Source organism: Somniosus microcephalus, chromosome 13 (genome assembly GCF_052327205.1).
Source record: "Somniosus microcephalus isolate GS21.2 chromosome 13, FLI_Smic_1.0, whole genome shotgun sequence".
NCBI lineage: Eukaryota > Metazoa > Chordata > Chondrichthyes > Squaliformes > Somniosidae > Somniosus > Somniosus microcephalus.
The window spans coordinates 35,344,036-35,364,436 of record NC_140999.1 but is presented as its reverse complement, the minus strand read 5'-3'; the positions used below and the strand labels follow the sequence as shown (position 1 = coordinate 35,364,436).

Below are 20,401 nucleotides of genomic sequence, written 5' to 3'. Positions count from 1 at the left end.
CAGCCAACAGCGATGTCCCCAGGACTGGTGTCCAATGCCGGAAAAAGTTTAACGACCTCACTCGGATTGTCAGGGTGAGTACCCTTTCCAGTGTCCTCCTCATCCTTGCATGTGCACCTCACATTATGGGCAAAGGGACCTCAAAGGCCTAATGGCCAGCCCTCATCCAGCAGCTATGGCACTGGCATGAACATCAATTGCACTTTCTGCACTTTACACACTGGCCAAGCTATTCGACCATGGGAGGCAGTGCACACAACAACAGGGCACCACACTGGCCAAGCTATTCGACCATGGGAGGCAGTGCACACAACAACAGGGCACCACACTGTACTTAGAAGCCGTCCTTTCTCTTGCAGGCCAAGCTGGCCCAGAATCTGAAGAGCCGGACTGTCACCGGGGGAGGCCGTGCCCAGTTCCAGCAGCTCAGTGACCTGGAGGAGTGCATGGGTCGAGTCATGGGAGCCCGGGTGATTGGCCCCGTTGCAATTGGAGATGCCGACCCTGTGCTGGGCCCCAATGGTAAGGACATGACCGTTTGGACCTCTCTTGTTCCCCTTGCGCTTCAGATCTACATCCTTTGCCACTGTCCGACCAATGCGCAGAATGCCACCACTCATGCCTCCCTCGCTGACGCCCTGTCCTCACTCTAAAGCTACTCTTGTGCCTTCCTGCTTTCAGCTGGTGAGGAGGAGGTCCCTGAAGCTGCGAGTGTCAGTCCCTCGGAAGAGGAGGACGAGGAGGAGCAAGAGGAAGGCGGCACATCGGGGAACCCTCATCCGCGCCAGGGGATGGCAATGGAGGGGACACGTCTTCCCTGGAGGAGAGCCAGGGGGAAGTGTTGCAGGGGGGTGTAGCTCCTGGGCCCAGTGGTGTCCAGCCACGCGGGAAGGGTCGGGCAGCTCGGCTGCCTTCTCCCCAGAGGGGGGAGGTGTTGCAGCGGAGTGTAGCTCCTGTGCCCAGTGGCGTCCAGCCACGCGGGAAGGGTCGGGCAGCTCGGCTGCCTTCTCCCCAGAGGGGGGAAGTGTTGCAGGGGAGTGTAGCTCCTGTGCCCAGTGGCGTCCAGCCACGCGGGAAGGGTCGGGCAGCTCGGCGGCCTTCTCCCCAGAGGGGGGAAGTGTTGCAGGGGAGTGTAGCTCCTGTGCCCAGTGGCGTCCAGCCACGCGGGAAGGGTCGGGCAGCTCGGCGGCCTTCTCCCCAGAGGGGGGAAGTGTTGCAGGGGAGTGTAGTTGCTGGGCCCAGTGGCGTGCAGCCACGCGGGAAGGGTCGGGCAGCTCGGCGGCCTTCTCCCCAGTCCGGCCTCCAGTCCGGAGACGGTCCTCGCCCAGGAGGTGCGCCTCCTTGATCAAATGTCCGCGGAGTCGGATCGTCGGCACACCGAGTTCATGGGGGTTGTGGCACGGTTGCCTGAGGCCATTGAGTCCCTGGCTCATAGTGTGGCCGATTTCGGGGCCTCACAGGCCAGGGGTTTCGAACAACTCGCGGCAGCACAGGCCAGGGGTCTCGAACAATTCGGGGCATCACAGGACGCGAGTCGGGCACAATTCGGGGCATCACAGGACGCGAGTCGGGCCGAATTCGGGGCATCACAGGACGCGAGTCGGGCCGAATTCAGGGCAGCACAGGACGCGAGTCGGGACGACTTCAGGGCAGCACAGGCAGCGAGTGAACAGTTGATCAGTGGTGCCGTGCAGTCACTGGCTGGTCTGATGCGGGCACAGACCAGGGCAGTACGGGCACTCACTGCTGCCACACTCGCTGTGTCACGCATGCATCGCCAGGGCACCCGCCGCGCTGCTGCAGCACAGCGGTCTGGCCTTCACCAGATTGCTGCGCTTGCTGCAGTGCCAGCCCGGCCGAGTGCCAGTGTCTCTGGCGACCAGCGAGCGCCTGGCATCAGCCAGCTTGCCCCCATTGCTGCAGCCGCCACTGCCACTCCCCCAGCAAAGCTGCGACGAGCTGCTGGAGAGACTGATGCTGCCCAGCCACAGCTGCAGCAGTCAGCAGCCGGCCCCTCGAGGGCCAGAGCTCGTCTAGGCCGACCCCCAAGGGCATCTGCCGTCACGCATTGTGCCCCTCAGGAGCCTTCCCCCAGCCTTGCAACACCCACAGGGCCCAGGTTGAGGCGGAGCAGCAGGTCGGCCAGGGGCCGGAAAAGGCTGGACATGGACTCGCCCTCTCGGCACACAAAGTAGAGTGTGTTGGCAAATGTTTTTTTATATGGGGGTGCTTGTGCTGTCTGTGGGGGGGGTTCTTTTGGTAAGGCCGAGGATGAAGGCCATTTGGATGGACAAGTTTTGTTATTCCTCCCCAGGTTGTGGGAGTGAGATATGTTTTTGACTGTTTTTTGGGGGTGTTGTGTGTTTTTGGGTTTCATGTGGGAAGGGCCCTGAGTTTGCTCAATAAAGCTTTTTCTTTATTCAGCTTGTCCATGTGTGATGTTTCAAGTGGTTGTTGCGTTAACCGGCTGAGGGCTTGCGGAGCAGCTGCATTCATGTGCCTTCATTGCCACAAGCCATTCCCTGACAGGGGGCCTAGAAGTGTCGTTCAATAAGCCGCTGACGGACGGCCCTTGGACCTTGTGGCTCCCTCCTGGGCTGGTACTCCTCCTCCTCCTCCTCCTCATGGTCCTCCTGCTCGTCCTCCTGAGGTGGTGGTCCAACGTGAGGTGGCAGTGCCTGAGTCCTGCGGATAGCCAGGTTGTGCAGCATGCAGCAAACGACGATGAACTGGGAGACTCTATCCGGCGAATACTGCAGAGATCCGCCGGAGCGATCCAGGCAGCGGAACCGTTGCTTGAGGACGCCAATCGTTTGCTCTATGATGTTCCTTGTGGCTTGATGGCTTTCGTTGTATGCCTCCTCAGCAGGGGTCCTGGGCGCGCGGAGCGGGGTCATGAGCCATGTACACAAAGGATAGCCTTTGTCCCCGATAAGCCATCCTCTTGGGGGAGGCTGTGCCTGGAACATGTCAGCCACAGTAGTCTGGCGCAGGATAAATGCATCGTGGCTGCTGCCTGGAACGCGGGCATTGACAGCTAGGATGTGCTGCCTGTTGTCACACACCAGCTGTACATTGAGGGAATGGTAGCCCTTCCGGTTGCGGTAATCCTCGGCATTGTCGATAGGTGCCCGCAAAGCCACATGCGTGCAGTCAATGGCGCCCTGCACCATGGGGAAGTCGGCGATCCTCGCAAATCCGACTGCACGCTGCTCCTGCCTCTCTAGGGTCATGGGGAAGGAGATGAATTGGTGTCTCCTTGTGAAAAGGGCATCGGTGACCTGCCGGATGCAGCGATGCACGGCGAACTGGGAGATGTTAGCTATGTCCCCAGCAGCGGCTTGGAAGGAGCCGCTTGCATAAAAGTTCAGAGCCACCGTGACCTTCACTTCCACCGACAGAGACGTCCTGCACATCAGCTGTGGACGCAGATCTCTGTGAAGCAGCTGGCAGATCTCTGCAACCACCTCCCTTCTGAAGCGCAGCCTCTTAACACACTGCGCGGCAGTCATGGTGAGATAGGACACCTGCTGGCGGTATTCCCTGAGCGGGTAAGGCCTACGTTGCCGACGCCTGATGGCCCCTCTGCGTCTAGGCATGGCTGCCCCTCTCACACAGCGTCTGCGAGTCCTTCGCACATAATGCTGGAACTGAGGGTTGGAACCCCATGCAGCCCCCATAATATACTTGCAAACAGTGAAATCACAATGAGTCAAATTTCCAAGCTCTGGCCAGAAGCCAAAAATACCTCTCCTATGTTGGGCCAAATCAGTAAGGTGTCTTCCTTGGTCTCTGTCCAGAAATCCGTTGCACTAAAGTCATTGCAGCAAAATGGCTGGCCTTTATAGTTCAGTCTAAGTGCCCTTTAATTAGCGCTCCCCGAGGCCCGCAGGGCCTCTGCTGCGTTCCACTTCACAGTTCTTAACAGCGCCACGCCTACATTGGGCGGGCGCCACTGAAGTTCCGGTTTGGGGCGCACAAACGGCGTTGCACGACGAAATGACGTCATAAGTTGCACGCGCAGCTGAGCGTGCGCAAACACTTTGCGCCGGCGCTAAATGTCTACTGAAGTTGGGCGTAGGCGCAGATCGTTCTGCGCCCGGCCGCTAAGTGCCTAGCGCTCGAGATCTACTCCTCTTATGGCGCTAACGGCTGGCGAACGCAACTGAATTTCTAGGCCATCTGCTTTTGTGCTGATCAGTGACTCAACAGATCCGCAGCCCAGCACCAATAGCCTGCCAGACAATTCTGGCCTCTAAGCATCCCCAATTTCCATTGCTCCACCATTAGCGGACGTGCCTTCAGCAGCCTAGGCCCTAAGCTCTGGAATTCCCACTCCGCCTCTCTCTCCTCCTTTAAGTCGCTCCTTAAAACCTACCCCTTTGACCAAGCTTTTGGCCACCTGCCCTAATATCTCTTTATGTGGCTTGGTCTCAAATTTTGACTGATAATGCTCCTGTGATGTACCATGGACGTTTTACTAAGTTAAATGCACTATATAAATGCAAATTGTTGTTGTATCATGATGTTGTCTCTTAGGTCAGTGCCTTGTATGTGCCTTCCTGCAAACACCTTCAGATACCTGCATATGTGTGAGAAGGGAACTAGGATCAGATTGATCTTGTAGCAGCACAGGAAACACAGTCTGCAGCAGATTCCTCTGGGACCTCAGTTGTCCTGGACAAGAGGATCAGGCAGGAAAGTGGACTTGATGTAGAAGTTCAGCCATGATCTTATTGAATGGCAGAGCAGGCTTGAGGGGCCCTATGGCCCACTCCTGCTCCTAATTCTTATGTTCTTATGTTCTGAAGAGATAGTAGATGCATTACTGATCATCTTCCAGAACTCGATAGACTCTGGAACGGTACCCATGGATTGGAGGGTAGCTAATGTTACCCCACTATTCAAAAAAGGTGGTAGAGAAAAAGCGGGGAATTATAGACCGGTAAGCCTGACATCGGTAGTGGGGAAAATGCTAGAGTCTATTATAAAAGATGTAATAGCAGAGCACTTGGAAAGCAGTGACAGGATCGGACAAAGTCAACATGGATTTACAAAAGGTAAATCATGCTTGACTAATCTACTGGAATTTTTTGAGGATGTAACTGGTAAAATAGATAAGGGAGAACCAGTGGATGTGGTGTATTTGGACTTTCAGAAGGCTTTCGATAAGGTCCCACACAAGAGATTAACATGCAAAATTAAGGCACATGGGATTGGGGGCAAGGTATTGACTTGGATAGAGAACTGGTTGGCGGACAGAAAGCAAAGAGTTGGAATAAACGGGTCGTTTTCCGAGTGGCAGGCAGTGACTAGTGGGGTACCGCAAGGATCGGTCCTAGGACCCCAGCTGTTCACAATATATATTAATGATCTGGACAAGGGAATTGGATGTAATATCTCCAAATTTGCAGACGACACAAAGCTGGGCGGGAGGGTAAGCTGCGAGGAGGATGTCGGGAAACTCCAGTATGATTTGGACAGGTTGGGTGATTGGGCAGAAACATGGCAAATGCACTATAATGTGGATAAATGTGAGGTTATCTACTTTGGTGGCAAAAACAGGAAGGCAGATTATTATTTGAATGGCAATAGATTGGGAGAAGGGGAAGTGCAAAGAGACCTGGGTGTCCTTGTGCACCAGTCGCTGAAGGTAAGCATGCAGGTGCAGCAGGCGGTTAAGAAGGCAAATGGTTTGTTGGCCTTCGTAGCAAGAGGGTTCGAGTACAGGAACAAGGATGTCTTGCTACAGTTGTACAGGGCCTTGGTGAGACCGCACCTTGAGTATTGTGTGCAGTTTTGGTCACCTTATCTGAGGAAGGACGTTCTTGCCATGGAGGGAGTGCAGCAAAGATTCACCAGGCTGATACCTGGGATGGCAGGAATGACGTATGAGGAGAGATTGTGTCGATTGGGCTTATACTCACTGGAGTTTAGAAGATTGAGAGGGGATCTCATCGAAACCTATAAAATTCTGTCAGGTCTGGACAGACTAGATGCAGGAAGGATGTTTCTGATGGCCGGGGAGTCCAGAACCAGGGGTTGTAGTCTAAGGATAAGGGGTAAGCCATTTAGGACTGAAATGAGGAGGAATTTCTTCACCCAGACAGTGGTGAACCTGTGGAATTCTCTGCCACAGAGGGCGGTGGAGGCCAGTTCATTAAATATATTCAAGAAAGAGTTGGATATGTTTCTTGAGGCTGAAGGGATCAAGGGATATGGGGAAAAGGCAGGGACAGGGTACTGAATTTGGATGATCAGCCATGATCACATTGAATGGCGGAGCAGGCTCGAAGGGCCGAATGGCCTACTCCTGCTCCTATCTTCTATGTTTCTATGTTTACCTCAGTTCCCCAGGGCTCCTACTGGAATGCAACAAACAACCACCTCAAAACCTCCTGCTACTCAGAGCACTGAAGAAAATGAGGAGGCTAAGAGTAAAATGGGACACAATTGTAGGTACCAAGCAAAGACAGTACAAATGGTCCATTTGAAGACCTGCTAATACTGGAGTTATATGTGCAGATTGATTTGTGGCAAGGCAGGTGAATGCCTGAGAGAAAGCAGATCTGAATGTTTCCCATACCGTAATTGTGGAGGAGAGCTACACGTGAATATATGAATGAGATGATGCAGTTGCCAAAAAGGGACCATAATGACAGGATTGATTACGCAAGAGGATAGGATTTTATTTAGTTAAACATGTCCTTTATGAGCTGCGGCCACATCGGTGCAGCAGCTCTCAAAGTGTCCACCTGTACATCCTCTTCCCTCAATCAATGCCTCGGCTGCCTGCTCACCCTGGTCAGCTTCCTCTTCATCCCTTGGACATTTAATCAGCAGTCCTTTGCAGATGACAAAATTGTGCTGCATACAGCACACCACAATGGTGCGAGAGACCCTAGCATGACAGTCAATGGAATACTTCTCCAGTTCTACCCAGGCACCTGGAGTGTACCTACAGCATCACTATGGTCTGCCCAATTACATTCCTGGTGGCAGTATCAGCCTCCGTTGTATCGTGGGCCTTAGGATCTACATTAAATATATTCAAGAAGGAGTTGGATATATTTCTTAAGGCTAAAGGGATCAAGGGGTATGGGGAGAAAGCAGGGACCGGGTACTGAACTTGGATGATCAGCCATGATCGCATTGAATGGCGGAGCAGGCTCGAGGGGCCGAATGGCCTACTCCTGCTCCTATCTTCTATGTTTCTATGTAATCCAATATCATCAGCCACTGTTGCAGAGGGTGACCTTGGTCACTGATTGGTCATACCTTTGACCTGTGAAGATCAGAGGGATTGTTAACTGCCTTAAAACAAAGGATTGTAGCAGCTCCACTGATGGCGTGCATCCACATTTACGACAAGGCACACCAGCTGCACATTTAGGAAATTATACCCTTTTCTGTTGATCAGGTTGATTGTGCTCCCGAAGGCGGCATGTGTGGCAAAGTGGGTTCCATTGATGGTCACTTGGAGCTAGGGAAATGCAGCCAGCCTGTAAAAATGAACAACCCTTTCACCTTGATATGGAAGGTCCATAGGAACGGAGATGAACTGGGCTGCCCGAACAAGTTATTTGCTTGATGTAGTGGCATGATGCTGATTGGATGACATGCCCCCTAATGCTGCCTGCAAGGAAGCAGAGGCATAGAAGGTCAGGACTACAGTTATTTTTACTGCCACTGGCAGTACAATTAGCTCTGGTTCAGGTGGACTCCAGGTCCGGGAGAAGTAACTGGCACAACTCTGTTGTCTTGCGAGGGAAGCACGGCCTTCCCAAGGAATGGCGATTTCAGAGGTTCAGATAAGACCATCTGGGTCTGCTGAGATGGTGCTGTGGGTACCTGCAGGAGGGTGTCAGACAATCCCAATGCAGCCAAATCAGCCTGGCTTCCCCGTGCTGTTCTTACTGTTTCTCTTCATAAAAAGAGTTTATTTTTTCATCGAAAGCAATGGGCTTATTGAATGCTGCAGGACTCCATGAAGACTTTCTGATAAAATCACTGATAAAATTTTGTCTCCTCTTTTTTGTTGGGTCAGAATTTCAATTGCATGAAATTTTGATATATTTACTATGGTTTGTTTAGAACTGGAAACTATAAAATTATTGCTGATTCTTGTGGTTGCAACTGAGCCATGGCTTACTAAATGGCCATGACTGCAACTGAATAAAATAAACATGTTCAAAAGTATCACTTGATGTGGACTTTGCTTTAAATTCATTGAAATTAAGGTTTCCCTACATTTATACTGCTTCAGCTGCAGAGTGTAGAGCAGCAATTTGCAATGTGCAGCCTGTATTCAGTGCTTAATATGAGTATTGGTTCTGATCTCTTAACATGCTGCAGGATGGAAAGCCACTGCTTTCAAGTCAATTCTGCAAACTTTCCATTTTGGGACTTTCAATTGGCAGAGCGGGGTCCAAATGTAGTCTTCTTTGAGTTCAATAACATTAGTTAGTTACACACAAGCGTTTGATCAGTGCAACTCCTTGTGCAATCTATTAATTTTATATAGTCCCAAGCAGTGAAGAACATTCCAAAAATGTCTTCCAACACTGATTTGATGAAAGGAGCTTATTTGTGGATTACAAGGTTGTCCAACGTTATTATAATGAGATATAATAAAAGAACAACTGCAAATCTGAAACAAAAATAGAAAATACGAGCAATAAGTACCAGGTCACAACAGTTCTGATGAAGGGTTAGACACTGAAAGATCAGAACCGATCTTTTCTTTTTACAGATGTTGACTGGCCTGCTATTTACTATCCTTAGAATGGAAAATGACTGTGGATCAGAAATTGACCCTGATGCAGAGTCTCTCCTGGCAAATGAACCTCAAATGTGTACAAGAACTTAACACATAGATGGATCTACATTGTCAGCTACTTATTTTCAACACCCAATCTCACTATGAAGTTCATATATAAGGGTAGATTTTTAAAGTTTTTATTCATGGTGAGGTACCTCATCCATTGTTAGCACATATTAGAAAACTGCATGCATGTCCACAATCTTCTGATACAGGTTGGCATTGGGCGAGGTACCTCACCACTGTTGAGAACACAGAAAACCTACCTTATTGTGTGATCTCAACTATTAAATGTTTCTGATACAATTCCCATTTCTGTCCCTTTTGTGTATCATGACATTTTATCAGGCATTGACATCGATCTGGATTGAGTTCCAATAACCATTAATACTGTGTGGTGCACTGCCATTGGGCACATGACCACCCACCCTAGGAAATTGCTGCGCTTCTCCAGTCCTTAAAGGCCTGTGACTGCTTCAATGAGCACTGGTAATTTTCATTGGCTACTTCTAGACTGGCTGCATTTGCACAGGATGTGGCTGCAGTGCTGAAGAAAGTCAGTGATATCATCAGGTGGGGCAAGGTAGGCAGCTGCATGGACACCCTTTATTTCTGATCTGTACAAAGTAACAGAAACATGTTGCAGTACCTCATCCTCGTTAAATAAGTCTCATCAACTCTTAGCTAACCATGACCTCATCTGTGTCCCTTCCACCAAATCCCTTTCCTACCCCCTTCCTTCAGCACATGCAGGAAAACAATATTCTGCTGGCATCCTTCTCATCTGAGATGCTGCTCAAATCTGGCCACGCAATTCTGCTAGCATTTACCATTACACATAGGGTACAGTGCTTACAAAGCTTATTCATTTGCAGGAAAGGTCTACTCACAATAGAAGGGAGTGGACCTCAGGAGCAGGCCTGCGGCAATATATGAGCTGACACTTTAAAAAAAATTCGTTCATGGGATGTAGGCGTTGCTGGCAAAGCCAGCATTTATTGCCCATCCCTAATTGCCCTTGGGAATGTGGTTGTGAGCCACCTTCTTGAACCGCTGCAGTCTGTATGTTGAAGGTACTCCCACAGTGCTGTTAGGGAGGGAGTTCCAGGATTTTGACCCAGCGACGATGAAGGATCGGCGATATACATCCAAGTCGGGATGGTGTGTGACTTGGAGGGGAACTTGGAGGTGGTGGTGTTCCCATATGCATGCTGCCCTTGTCCTTCTAGGTGGAAGAGGTCATGGGTTTAGGAGGTGCTGCCAAAGAAGCCTTGGCGAGTTGCTGCAGTGCATATTGTAGATGGTACACACTGCAGCCACGGTACGCCGGTGGTGGAGTGAGTGAATGTTTAAGGTGGTGGATGCGGTGCCAATCAAGCGGGCTGCTTTGTCCTGGGTGGTGTCGAGCTTCTTGAGTGTTGTTGGAGCTGCAATCATCCAGGCAAGTGGAGAGTATTCCATCACACTCCTTACTTGTGCCTTGTAGATAGTGGAAAGGCTTTGTGGAGTCAGGAGGTGAGACACTTGCCGCAGAAAAGCCAGTCCCTGAACTGCTCTTGTTGCCACAGTATTTATGTGGCTGGTCCAGATAAGTTTCTGGTCAATGGTGACCCCCAGGATGTTGATATTTTAAGAGAAGGCCTTGAAGATACAGAGGCAGGATATCCTGCAAAGAGGCTGGATATGGGTATGCAGGAGAATATGTCCCTGTGCAGGGTTTGTACGAAATCCGCACTATAACCCTCCTTGTTATGCCCAGAAGCACTGACACAGAAGCTGATGCAATATGCAAGATGTTTGTCCAGGGCAGCTCTAAACAAAGTGTTACAGAGTTCCTTTTCCTAGCAGTTGCCTCTTTCTGTCTTTGCAGGTATGGCCCAAGAAGAATCAGTTGGCTTCTCTGAGGAACAGTCCAAAGCACCTCACCAGAATTCTCAGACTGTTGCCCTAAAACCCCATGGCTGGAATGTGACTTCATCTTAGACAGGCTAATCTAATCAGCTTGGCTGAATGGGGAGGGCTATTGAAAGCAGGTTCAGCAATGTTACTGCTGCAATGGATCAGCAGGCACAGTGACATGGGGCTTCCTGCAGCACCTGGACAGAACTACTGATGGATGAGGTTTCTGTTTCTCATGATGGGGAAACTAACACTGCAGTCTTACCCCCACCTCAGGACTTTCCAGGAGCCAGAAATCAGGCTGGGCCAGACTGAACCCTGTCGGTGAAAGTGCCACAAACTGAAGGATGTCCCTCAGGGAGTCAGGCTGACTGAGATCAAGAGCATCCTTGATCCTAGGTTCCTCTTTTGGAGACTCCGCTGCCAGCCACAACCCAGGCTCTTGCTGCATAGCCTTCACAGAAAAGCATGAGACTAGGTATCTGAACACAGCGTTCACTGTTAGGAAGGTAGCAGGCACTAGGCACAGCAGCACATTGAATATATGCACAATGATGGCTTTAGGAAACACAGTTATCGAGTGTCGACTGTTGCATTTTTCAGGGAACTGTTGAAAAGACAGCAGAGAAGAAGCAAGGTGATTCTGGGACAGTAGTATGGATCTGCAAGTTCTGCATGGTTTGCTTCATGTATTGAAGGGTAAGGTGATGAGGTTGCTGTGGGGATGTGAGACAAGGGTACTATGTTTAACCCAGACAGAGGTTTCTGCGATGATGACCTCACAAGTTGCTCTAGCAGTCACTGTGGGGCTATCTCCTCTACTGCCTGTTCATTGGCATCAAGTATCTGATCTCCAGTCTCCTGGTGTAGCCCCTCAGTATAGATGCCGTTTCCTTTCACAATAGTATGCAGGATGCAGCAAGCAACAATGATGCAGGAGACTTTGGCAGGTTTATACCGCAGCAACACCTCCATGGCATTAAACGGGAAATTAGAGATGCGTGCAATAAGGGCACAGCAGTTATCATGGGTGACTTTAATCTACATATAGATTGGGCTAACCAAATTAGTAACAATACTGTGGAGGAGGAATTCCTGGAGTGTATACGGGATGGTTTCCTGGACCAATATGTCGAGGAACCAACTAGAGATCAGGCCATCTTAGACTGGGTATTATGTAATGAGAAAGGAATAATTAGTAATCTTGTTGTGCGAGGCCCCTTGGGGTGGAGCGATCATAATATGATAGAATTCTTCATTAAGATGGAGAGTGAAGTAGTTGACTCAGAGACTAGGGTCCTGAATTTAAATAAAGGAAACTACGATGGTATGAGGCGCGAGTTGGGTAGGATTGATTGGGGAATGTTACTCAAAGGGTTGACGGTGGATAGGCAATGGCAAACATTTAAAGATCGCATGGATGAACTACAGAATTTGTTCATCCCTGTTTGGCATAAAAATAAAACAAAAAAGGTGACTCAACCGTGGCTAACAAGGGAAATTAGGGATAGCATAAGATCCAAGGAGAGGACATATAAATTGGCCAGAAAAAGCAGTAAACCTGAGGATTGCGAGCAGTTTAGGATTCAGCAAAGGAGGACAAAGGGATTAATTAAGAGGGGGGAAATAGAGTATGAGAGTAAGCTTGCAGGGAACATAAAAACTGACTGTAAAAGCTTCTATAGATATGTGAAGAGAAAAAGATTGGTGAAGTCAAGCGTAGGTCCCTTGCAGTCAGAATCAGGGGAATTTATAATGGGGAACAAAGAAATGGCACACCAATTAAATACATACTTTGGTTCTGTCTTCACAAAGGAGGACACAAATAACCTCCCAGAGATGTCAGGGAACATAAGGTCTAATGAGAGGGAGGAACTGAATGAAATCAATATTTGTAGGGAAATGGTGTTAGGGAAATTGAGGGGATTAAAGGCCGATAAATCCCCAGGGCCTGATAATCTACATCCTAGGGTACTTAAGGAAGTGGCCCTAGAATTAGTAGATGCATTGCTGGTCATCTTCCAAATTCTATAGATTCTGGAACAGTTCCCATGGATTGGAGGGTAGCTAATGTTACCCCACTATTCAAAAAAGGTGGTAGAGAGAAAACGGGGAATTATAGACCGGTAAGCCTGACATCGGTAGTGGGGAAAATGCTAGAGTTCATTATAAAAGATGTAATAGCAGAGCACTTGGAAAACAGTGACAGGATCGGACAAAGTCAACATGGATTTACAAAAGGTAAATCGTGCTTGACTAATCTACTGGAATTTTTTGAGGATGTAACTGGTAGAATAGATAAGGGAGAACCAGTGGGTGTGGTGCATTTGGACTTTCAGAAGGCTTTCGATAAGGTCCTGCATAAGAGATTAGCGTGTAAAGTTAAGGCACATGGGATTGGGGGCAAGGTACTGTCTTGGATAGAGAACTGGTTGGCAGACAGGAAGCAAAGAGTTGGAATAACCGGGTCTTTTTCCGAGTGGCAGGCAGTAACTAGTGGAGTACCGCAGGGATCAGTCCTAGGACCCCAGCTATTCACAATATATATTAATGATCTAGATGAGGGAACTAGATGTAATATCTCCAAGTTTGCAGACGACACAAAGCTGGGTGGGCGTGTGTGCTGTGAGGAGGATGCCGAGAAACTCCAGTATGATTTGGACAGGTTGAGTGATTGGGCAATTGGGCAGATGCAATATAATGTGGATAAATGCGAGGTTATCGGCTTTGGTGGCAAAAACAGGAAGGCAGATTATTATCTGAACGGCAATAGATTGGGAGATGGGGAATTGCAACGAGACCTGGGTGTCCTTGTGCACCAGTCGCTGAAGGTAAGCACGCAGGTGCAGCAGACGGTTAAGAAGGCAAATGGTATGTTGGCCTTCGTAGCGAGAGGGTTCGAGTACAGGAACAAGGATGTCTTGATGCTGTTGTACAGGGCCTTGGTGAGACCACACCTTGAGTATTGTGTGCAGTTTTGGTCACCTTATCTGAGGAAGGATGTTCTTGTCATGGAGGGAGTGCAGCGAAGATTCACCAGACTGATACCTGCGATGGCAGGAATGACGTATGAGGAGAGATTGGGTTGATTGGGCATATATTCGCTGGAGTTTAGAAGAATGAGAGGGGATCTCATTGAAACTTATAAAATTCTAACAGGACTAGACAGACTAGATGCAGGAAGGATGTTCCTGATGGCGGGGGAGTCCAGAACCAGGGGTCACAGTTTAAGGATAAGGGGGAAGCCATTTAGGACAGAGATGAGGAGGAATTTCTTCACCCAGAGAGTGGTGAACCTGTGAAATTATCTGCCACAGAAGGCAGTTGAGGCCAATTCATTAAATATATTCAAGAAGGAGTTAGATATATTTCTTAAGGCTAAAGGGATCAAGGGATATGGGGGAAGGCAGGGACAGGATACTGAGTTTGGATGATCAGCCATGATCTCATTGAATGGCGGAGCAGGCTCGAGGGGCCGAATGGCCTACTCCTGCTCCTATCTTCTATGTTTCTATGTTTCTATGGCCTACCTGAACACCAGAGGTGTTGCTTCAGGATGCCTAGAGTATTCTCTATTATGGTCTTCCAACGCAATGGTGGCCGGGTGCAGACCCAGCGTTTATTTATCATGGGTTTTTGCACCCCAAAATTAGGTGCACTTAGGGTGTGAAACTGAGGAAAATATGGCCCTATGAATTTTAATATTTGGCATTCTCTTTAGTGCACATTGGAGCATACCGGTGTACTCTGTTTTTCAGGACATAATTTATCCTGAGAGATTTCAAATCTACTTTATATTAAAGTTGCTATGTATGTTATACACTTCTTAATGGGCGTCACCATTCTGTGACACATAGGGCTGGGTTTTCATTCAGGAGTCGGGTTGGAGGCGGGACTACAACTTTCGGGGTTGTAGTCCCGCCTCCATCAAGATGCGGTCAATCCACGAGATTTTAACTTGATTGACCTTGTTGAGCCCGCCCAGCGGGCTCAGCAGGCCAATTAAGGGCCACCCGGCTACAGGTGACGCACAGACTGAAATTTCATCTGTCAAGACGTTTTGACAGATGCAATATCAGTGTTTCACAGCTGTTTGAAGCTGTCAAACATTAACAGTTTTACTTCTAACATGAGTCCTTCTCCACAGACTCAGTTAGAAATCTCTCCTGCACAGAACGCTGCAGGCTGTCACTTTTGACAGTTCGCAGCCATTCTGCTTTCTGTGCCGGTGAGGTGAGGGACTCCCTGAACCTAAAGGAAGGAAGGCTGAAAAGGTAAGAAAAGATATGTAAAACTTCTTTAATCACTTTAGACACACCAAACACACTTACCTTTGCACTCATGCACACATCACTCACCTGAACACCGACACCTCGAGCCCTCCAAGCCCTTCAACCCAACGGCCCGACTCCTCCAACTTGGCGTGGTTTGGAGCCGTCGGGAATATCACAGTTCAAGCTTAAAAATCGGGATTAGGCTAAAAACTGCCTGTTAACTACCTGTTAACAGGCAGTTAATTGGCACTAATCCCTTCCCGCCTCGGGTAGGCGGATCCCAGTGCAGGGTGGGTACCCGCCTCCTTTGAAACTGGCATGGAGGTGGGTTGGGGGCGGGATGGGGTCGGGACCCCCGATTTCGGGAATTTAACCCCCCGCACGCCTCCAATCCCGACTCCACGGCCCAATGAAAATCGAGCCCATAGTCATACCCAAAGCTGCACACTGCTACCACTAGATGGAGTTTCAGAGGCCGACGTCCTCTTACTTATACCTACAGTAATATACTCCGAGGGAAATTCACTTTATCCTAACTTTGATAGCCATGGGAGATCCACCGGTACAAAAATAAAAGTAGCTGTAAAGACATCAGCGCTACTTTACTGTGCCAGCTTGGTTCAATGGTAACACTCCGAGTCAGAAGGTTGTGTGTTCAAGCTCCAGCCCAGGACTTGAGTACATAATCTAGGCTGACACTTCAGTGCAGTACTGAGGGAGCGCTGCACTGTCAGAGGTGCCATCTTTTGGATGAGATTCTAAACAGAGGCCCTGTTCACATGGATATAAATGATCCCATATGCTATTCTCCTAGTATCTGGCTCACATTTATTCTTCAACCAACACCACCAGACTGGATTAACTGGTCATTTAGATCATTGCTAGGTTGTGGGAGCTTGCTGTGTGCAAATTGGTTGTTACGTTTGCCTACATTACAACAGTGACTACACTTCAAAAGTAATTCATTGGCTGTGAAGCGTGTTGGGGCGTCCTGAGGATGTGAAAAGTGCTGCCTAATTGCAAATTCTTCTTTTACAGGGTCCTGCACTTCTAATTTGGAACCCAACTAATTTATGAAATGAAAGCGTTTACAACACGCATTATAATCCCAATTAGCAGCGCATTCTACACTGACAAAACAAAATCCCATGGTAGCCCAGAGGCAGAAGTGGGATCACCTGGATTTAACTATTTAACTATTTTCAGTGAACAATTTTTAGATTAAGCAGCATCAAGTGGAACGAAACTGAGGCAATATCATCAAAACAAAACATTGGAACCAACTTCGAGGGAAGTGCCACACCTGAGCTTTAACCCATATTTTTTGTACTTACTGTGCAAAACAAACATTTTCGGATTGTAAAGTATTAAAACACAGGCTCAGAATTACCGTTGGTGATAGCGCAGTAACCCAACCCTTCATTACTCATTGACCTGCCGACTCTCCTGCCACCATCCCAGGCTTGACTCCCTCTTAGATAAGCCTACAGCTTCCCTCTGTGCCTCTCTTGGCATCCTCCGAAGGGCCCACCGTGGCACTTGTCACTGCCTCCTCACGAGTAGTAACCCCAACTGTCCCATCCTACTCCCTCACCAACCTTCCTGCCCAGCGTGCCCGCAGGATCCTAATCATGGGCTTCTTTGTCTCTAAGATTGAGACCATCTGATCAGCTGCCTCTGCCACTTCCCTTCCTTCCTCTAGCCCACTGGGCCAAACTCCCTCTAAGATTTCCCCCTGCCCTTGCCCTGAACTTGCATCTTTCTCCAGTTTCTCTCCGGTCTCCCCTCATGAAGTCTCCGCGCTCATCTTGTCCACGAGACCCACTTCCTGCTCCCTCGACCCTATTCCCACTAAATTGCTGACCACCCAACTTCCTTTTCCGGCTCCCATGTTAGATGACATTGTTAATGGTTCGCTCCCCTCAGGTACTGTTCCCCCTCTCCCTCAAAACTGCCGTCATCACCCCCTTCTCAAAAAAACAACCCTTGACCCCACCGTTCTTGCAAACTACCGCCCCATCTCCAACCTCCCTTTCCTCTCCAAAGTCCTTGAACGTGTTGTCGCCTCCCAAATCCGTGCCCATCTTTCCCGCAACTCCATGTTTGAATCTCTCCAATCAGGTTTCTGCCCTTGCCACAGTACCGAAGCGGCTCTCATCAAAGTCACAAATGACATCCTTTGTGACTGTGACAAAGGTAAACTATCCCTGCTCGTCCTTCTTTACTTGTCTGCAGCCTTTGACACGGTTGACCATCCTCCATCCTCCTCCAATGCCTCTCCACCGTCATCCAGCTGGGTGGGACTGCACACACCTGGTTCCAGTCTTATCTATCTAATCTTAGGCAGAAAATCACCTGCAATGGCTTCTCTTCCCACTCTCGCATTGTTACGTCTGGGGTCCCCCAAGGATCTATCCTTGGCCCCCTCCTATTTCTCATCTATATGCTGCCTTTTGGTGACATCATCCAAAAACACAGCGTCAGTTTCCACATGTACGCTGACAACACCCAGCTCTACCTCACTACCACTTCTCTCAACCACTCCACTGTCTCTAAATTAACTGCTTGTCCGACATCCAGTTCTGGGTGAGCAGAAATTTTCTCCAATTAAATATTGGGAAGACCGAAGCCATTGTCTTCGGGCCCTGCCACAAACTCCGTTCCCTAGCCACTGACTCCATCCCTCTCCCTAGCATCTGTCTGAGGCTGAACCAGACTGTTCGCAACCTTGGTGTCATATTTGACCCTGAAATGAGCTTCTGACCACATATCCGTGCCATAACTAAGACCGCCTATTTCCACCTCCGTAACATTGCCCATCTCCGCCCCTGCCTCAGCTCATCTGCTGCTGAAACCCTCATCCATGCCTTTGTTACCTCTAGACTTGACTATTCCAATGCACTCCTGGCTGGCCTCCCACATTCTACCCTACATAAACTTGAGGTCATCCAAAACTCGATGGCCTGTGCCTTAACTCGCACCAAGTCCCGTTCACCCATCACCCCTGTGCTCGCTGACCTCCATTGGCTCCCAGTTAAGCAACACCTCGATTTAAAAATTCTCATCCTTGTTTTCAAATCCCTCCATGGCCTCGCCCCTCCCTATCTCTGTCATCTCCTTCAGCCCCCACCCACAGCTAAAATATCTGCGCCCCTTAAATTCTGCCCTCTTGAGCACCCCTGATTATAATCGCTCAACCATTGGTGGCCGTGCCTTCAGCTGCCTAGGCCCTAAGCTCTGGAATTCCTTCCCTAAACTTCTCCGCCTCTCTACCTCTCCTTCCTCCTTTAAGACGCTCCTTACAACCTACCTCTTTGACTAAGCTTTTGGTCACCTGCCCTAATTTCTTCTTATGTGGCTTGGTGTCAATTTTTCATCTTATAACACTCCTGTGAAGCACTTTGGGACGTTTTACTATGTTAAAGGCGCTATATAAATACAAGTTGTTGTTGTGAAATAAACATTATTTAAAATAACAGACAGAGGAATGCCAGACAGACATGCAGAGCGTTGGTCCACCATTACAGGGAACTACAAGTCCTACCCCTCTACTGTACCTGTGACCCTGTCAAAAATGTTTATTAATAAAAAACCATTACATAGGCCAGAATTGAAACAGTGGTATTTGGAGGGTTACATGCCAAAAACCCTGGCAGCAGTAGAGATATCCAGCAAGAACAGAAAGGTGCTCACAGTGCTGGTGTAAATGGGCTTCTTTATGACTACTTTCAAAAAAGAGACATGAACTTAACACTTCGATGGGTGTCTAGTTCCTATTTTCTCCCATTTTCCTGTTCCTGATTTGTTTTAAAAAAAGAAACATAATATCCACTTGGAGTTTAAGTAATGTGATCTACAACTGAAATATATGTTGCAGGGGGACTGTAAACCCTTTTGTAGTCCAAATTACATTTTTACACATAACTAGTACAAGCTGCAAAAACGAACACACAATTGAATTTAAGTAAAAGTTGGCGAACAACAAGATCTACTGTTTAGAACTGTCAGAACACTGACTGGAGCATTTACTGTCAGAAAGTTAAACTGACAATCTTTTTGAAGTAGCAGAGACCTATTGGGCGACAGGAAACTCCACAGTCGCGGAAATCAACCTGCCCCGAGTAACACAATTTCAATCAGTTTCAATCTGGGAATTTGTCGGATTCTACTGCAACCCCCAGTGGCAGTTTGACGACCGCTCCTGACAAGAGATGGATAGTGCCCAGCGATCAGAATACAGGGCTGGCTGCGAACAACTTAAACAGAACGGTGGATGGGGGAAATAAAAGAAGCAAAGCATGCAACAGACACTCACCATTTTGCAGTAGTAATTGATCCACTTCCCCTGTGGTTACCGTATTGTAATCTCCTAATTTGGAAGTTTTCCACGATCCGCGTTTTAGGTTTGTTTAAATGAGCATTTTATTTTCAAACAAGCAATGCCATCACTTCTTGTACCGGTGTGTCCTGCTAACGGGCCGGTTATTTTGTAGTCAGCTGCAGTGCGGCTGTTCCTCTGCTACTTCCTCCTTTTGATGTATGCAGTTAATACGGTAATTCTGCTCAAACCGCTAGTCTTTAATAAAGGGCCACTTTCAAAAGAACTACTGGATACTGAAAAAAATGGAGCAGATACTAATGACAGACTAACACATAAGCGGATATATTGTACTATATATAAAATACAAGGCGTCATTTTCAAGGACATAAACACACCCCCATTGATTTTTTGGGGAGCTTTTCAAGTTTAAATAGCAGTGCGAAATTCTGAAAGGTGCATTCTTTTATACACAGTGAGCAGCAAGCTCACACATTCTGTGCATTTCACAATGGCCAAGTGTTGCAATTGGATAGCGGGCCCGAGCACATTCTTCCCCTCTGATTTAGTTTTTATTTAAACTCACAGACACACACACATACCCCACTCTTAAGAGGGTGAAGATTCAGGCGAGTGTTGAAGACTCCAGGTATAACCAGATTTTCTGGTGCTAATTTCAGTGTTTTGAGTCACCAGGAGAGACTAGAGACACATTTTGGGCCATAATTTGCTGTCAAAATAATAGTGAGGCTAGTGGCACTTGCTGTTATTGAATTGCAAATGGTATCGCATTTCAGGCGAGGGCAGATGCGCAGTTAAATGTGGAAATTTATAAGTTGCTATCAATGATGTGCCGCTCCGCCGTGAGCTTTGCGAAAGCGGCATCTCGCTGTCTGGCTCACCATTGAAAGGCATTGAAAGGCGTGCAGTTGCTGTACTTGCATAGAATTACATCGAATATACAGCACAGAAACAGGCCAGTCGGCCCAACCAATCCGTGTTGATGTTTATAAACCCCGTAAACTTGAAGTCATCCAAAACTCTGCAGCTATGTCCTAACTCGCACCAAGTCCTGCTCACCCATCATCC

General features: G+C 48.4%; 1 protein-coding gene across 1 annotated transcript in view; it reads right to left on the bottom strand.

Annotated features, from left to right (window-relative positions):
• The window catches only part of myo1f (myosin IF), a 214,742-nt gene extending 195,191 nt beyond the window's left edge, over window positions 1-19,551 (bottom strand). The window contains exon 1 of the mRNA XM_086004739.1: window positions 19,310-19,551. Within this exon, the coding sequence (XP_085860865.1) occupies window positions 19,310-19,312 (3 nt within the window). The 5' untranslated portion in view covers window positions 19,313-19,551. The remainder of the gene's footprint in view (window positions 1-19,309) is intronic.
• Window positions 19,552-20,401: the final 850 nt, after the last annotated feature.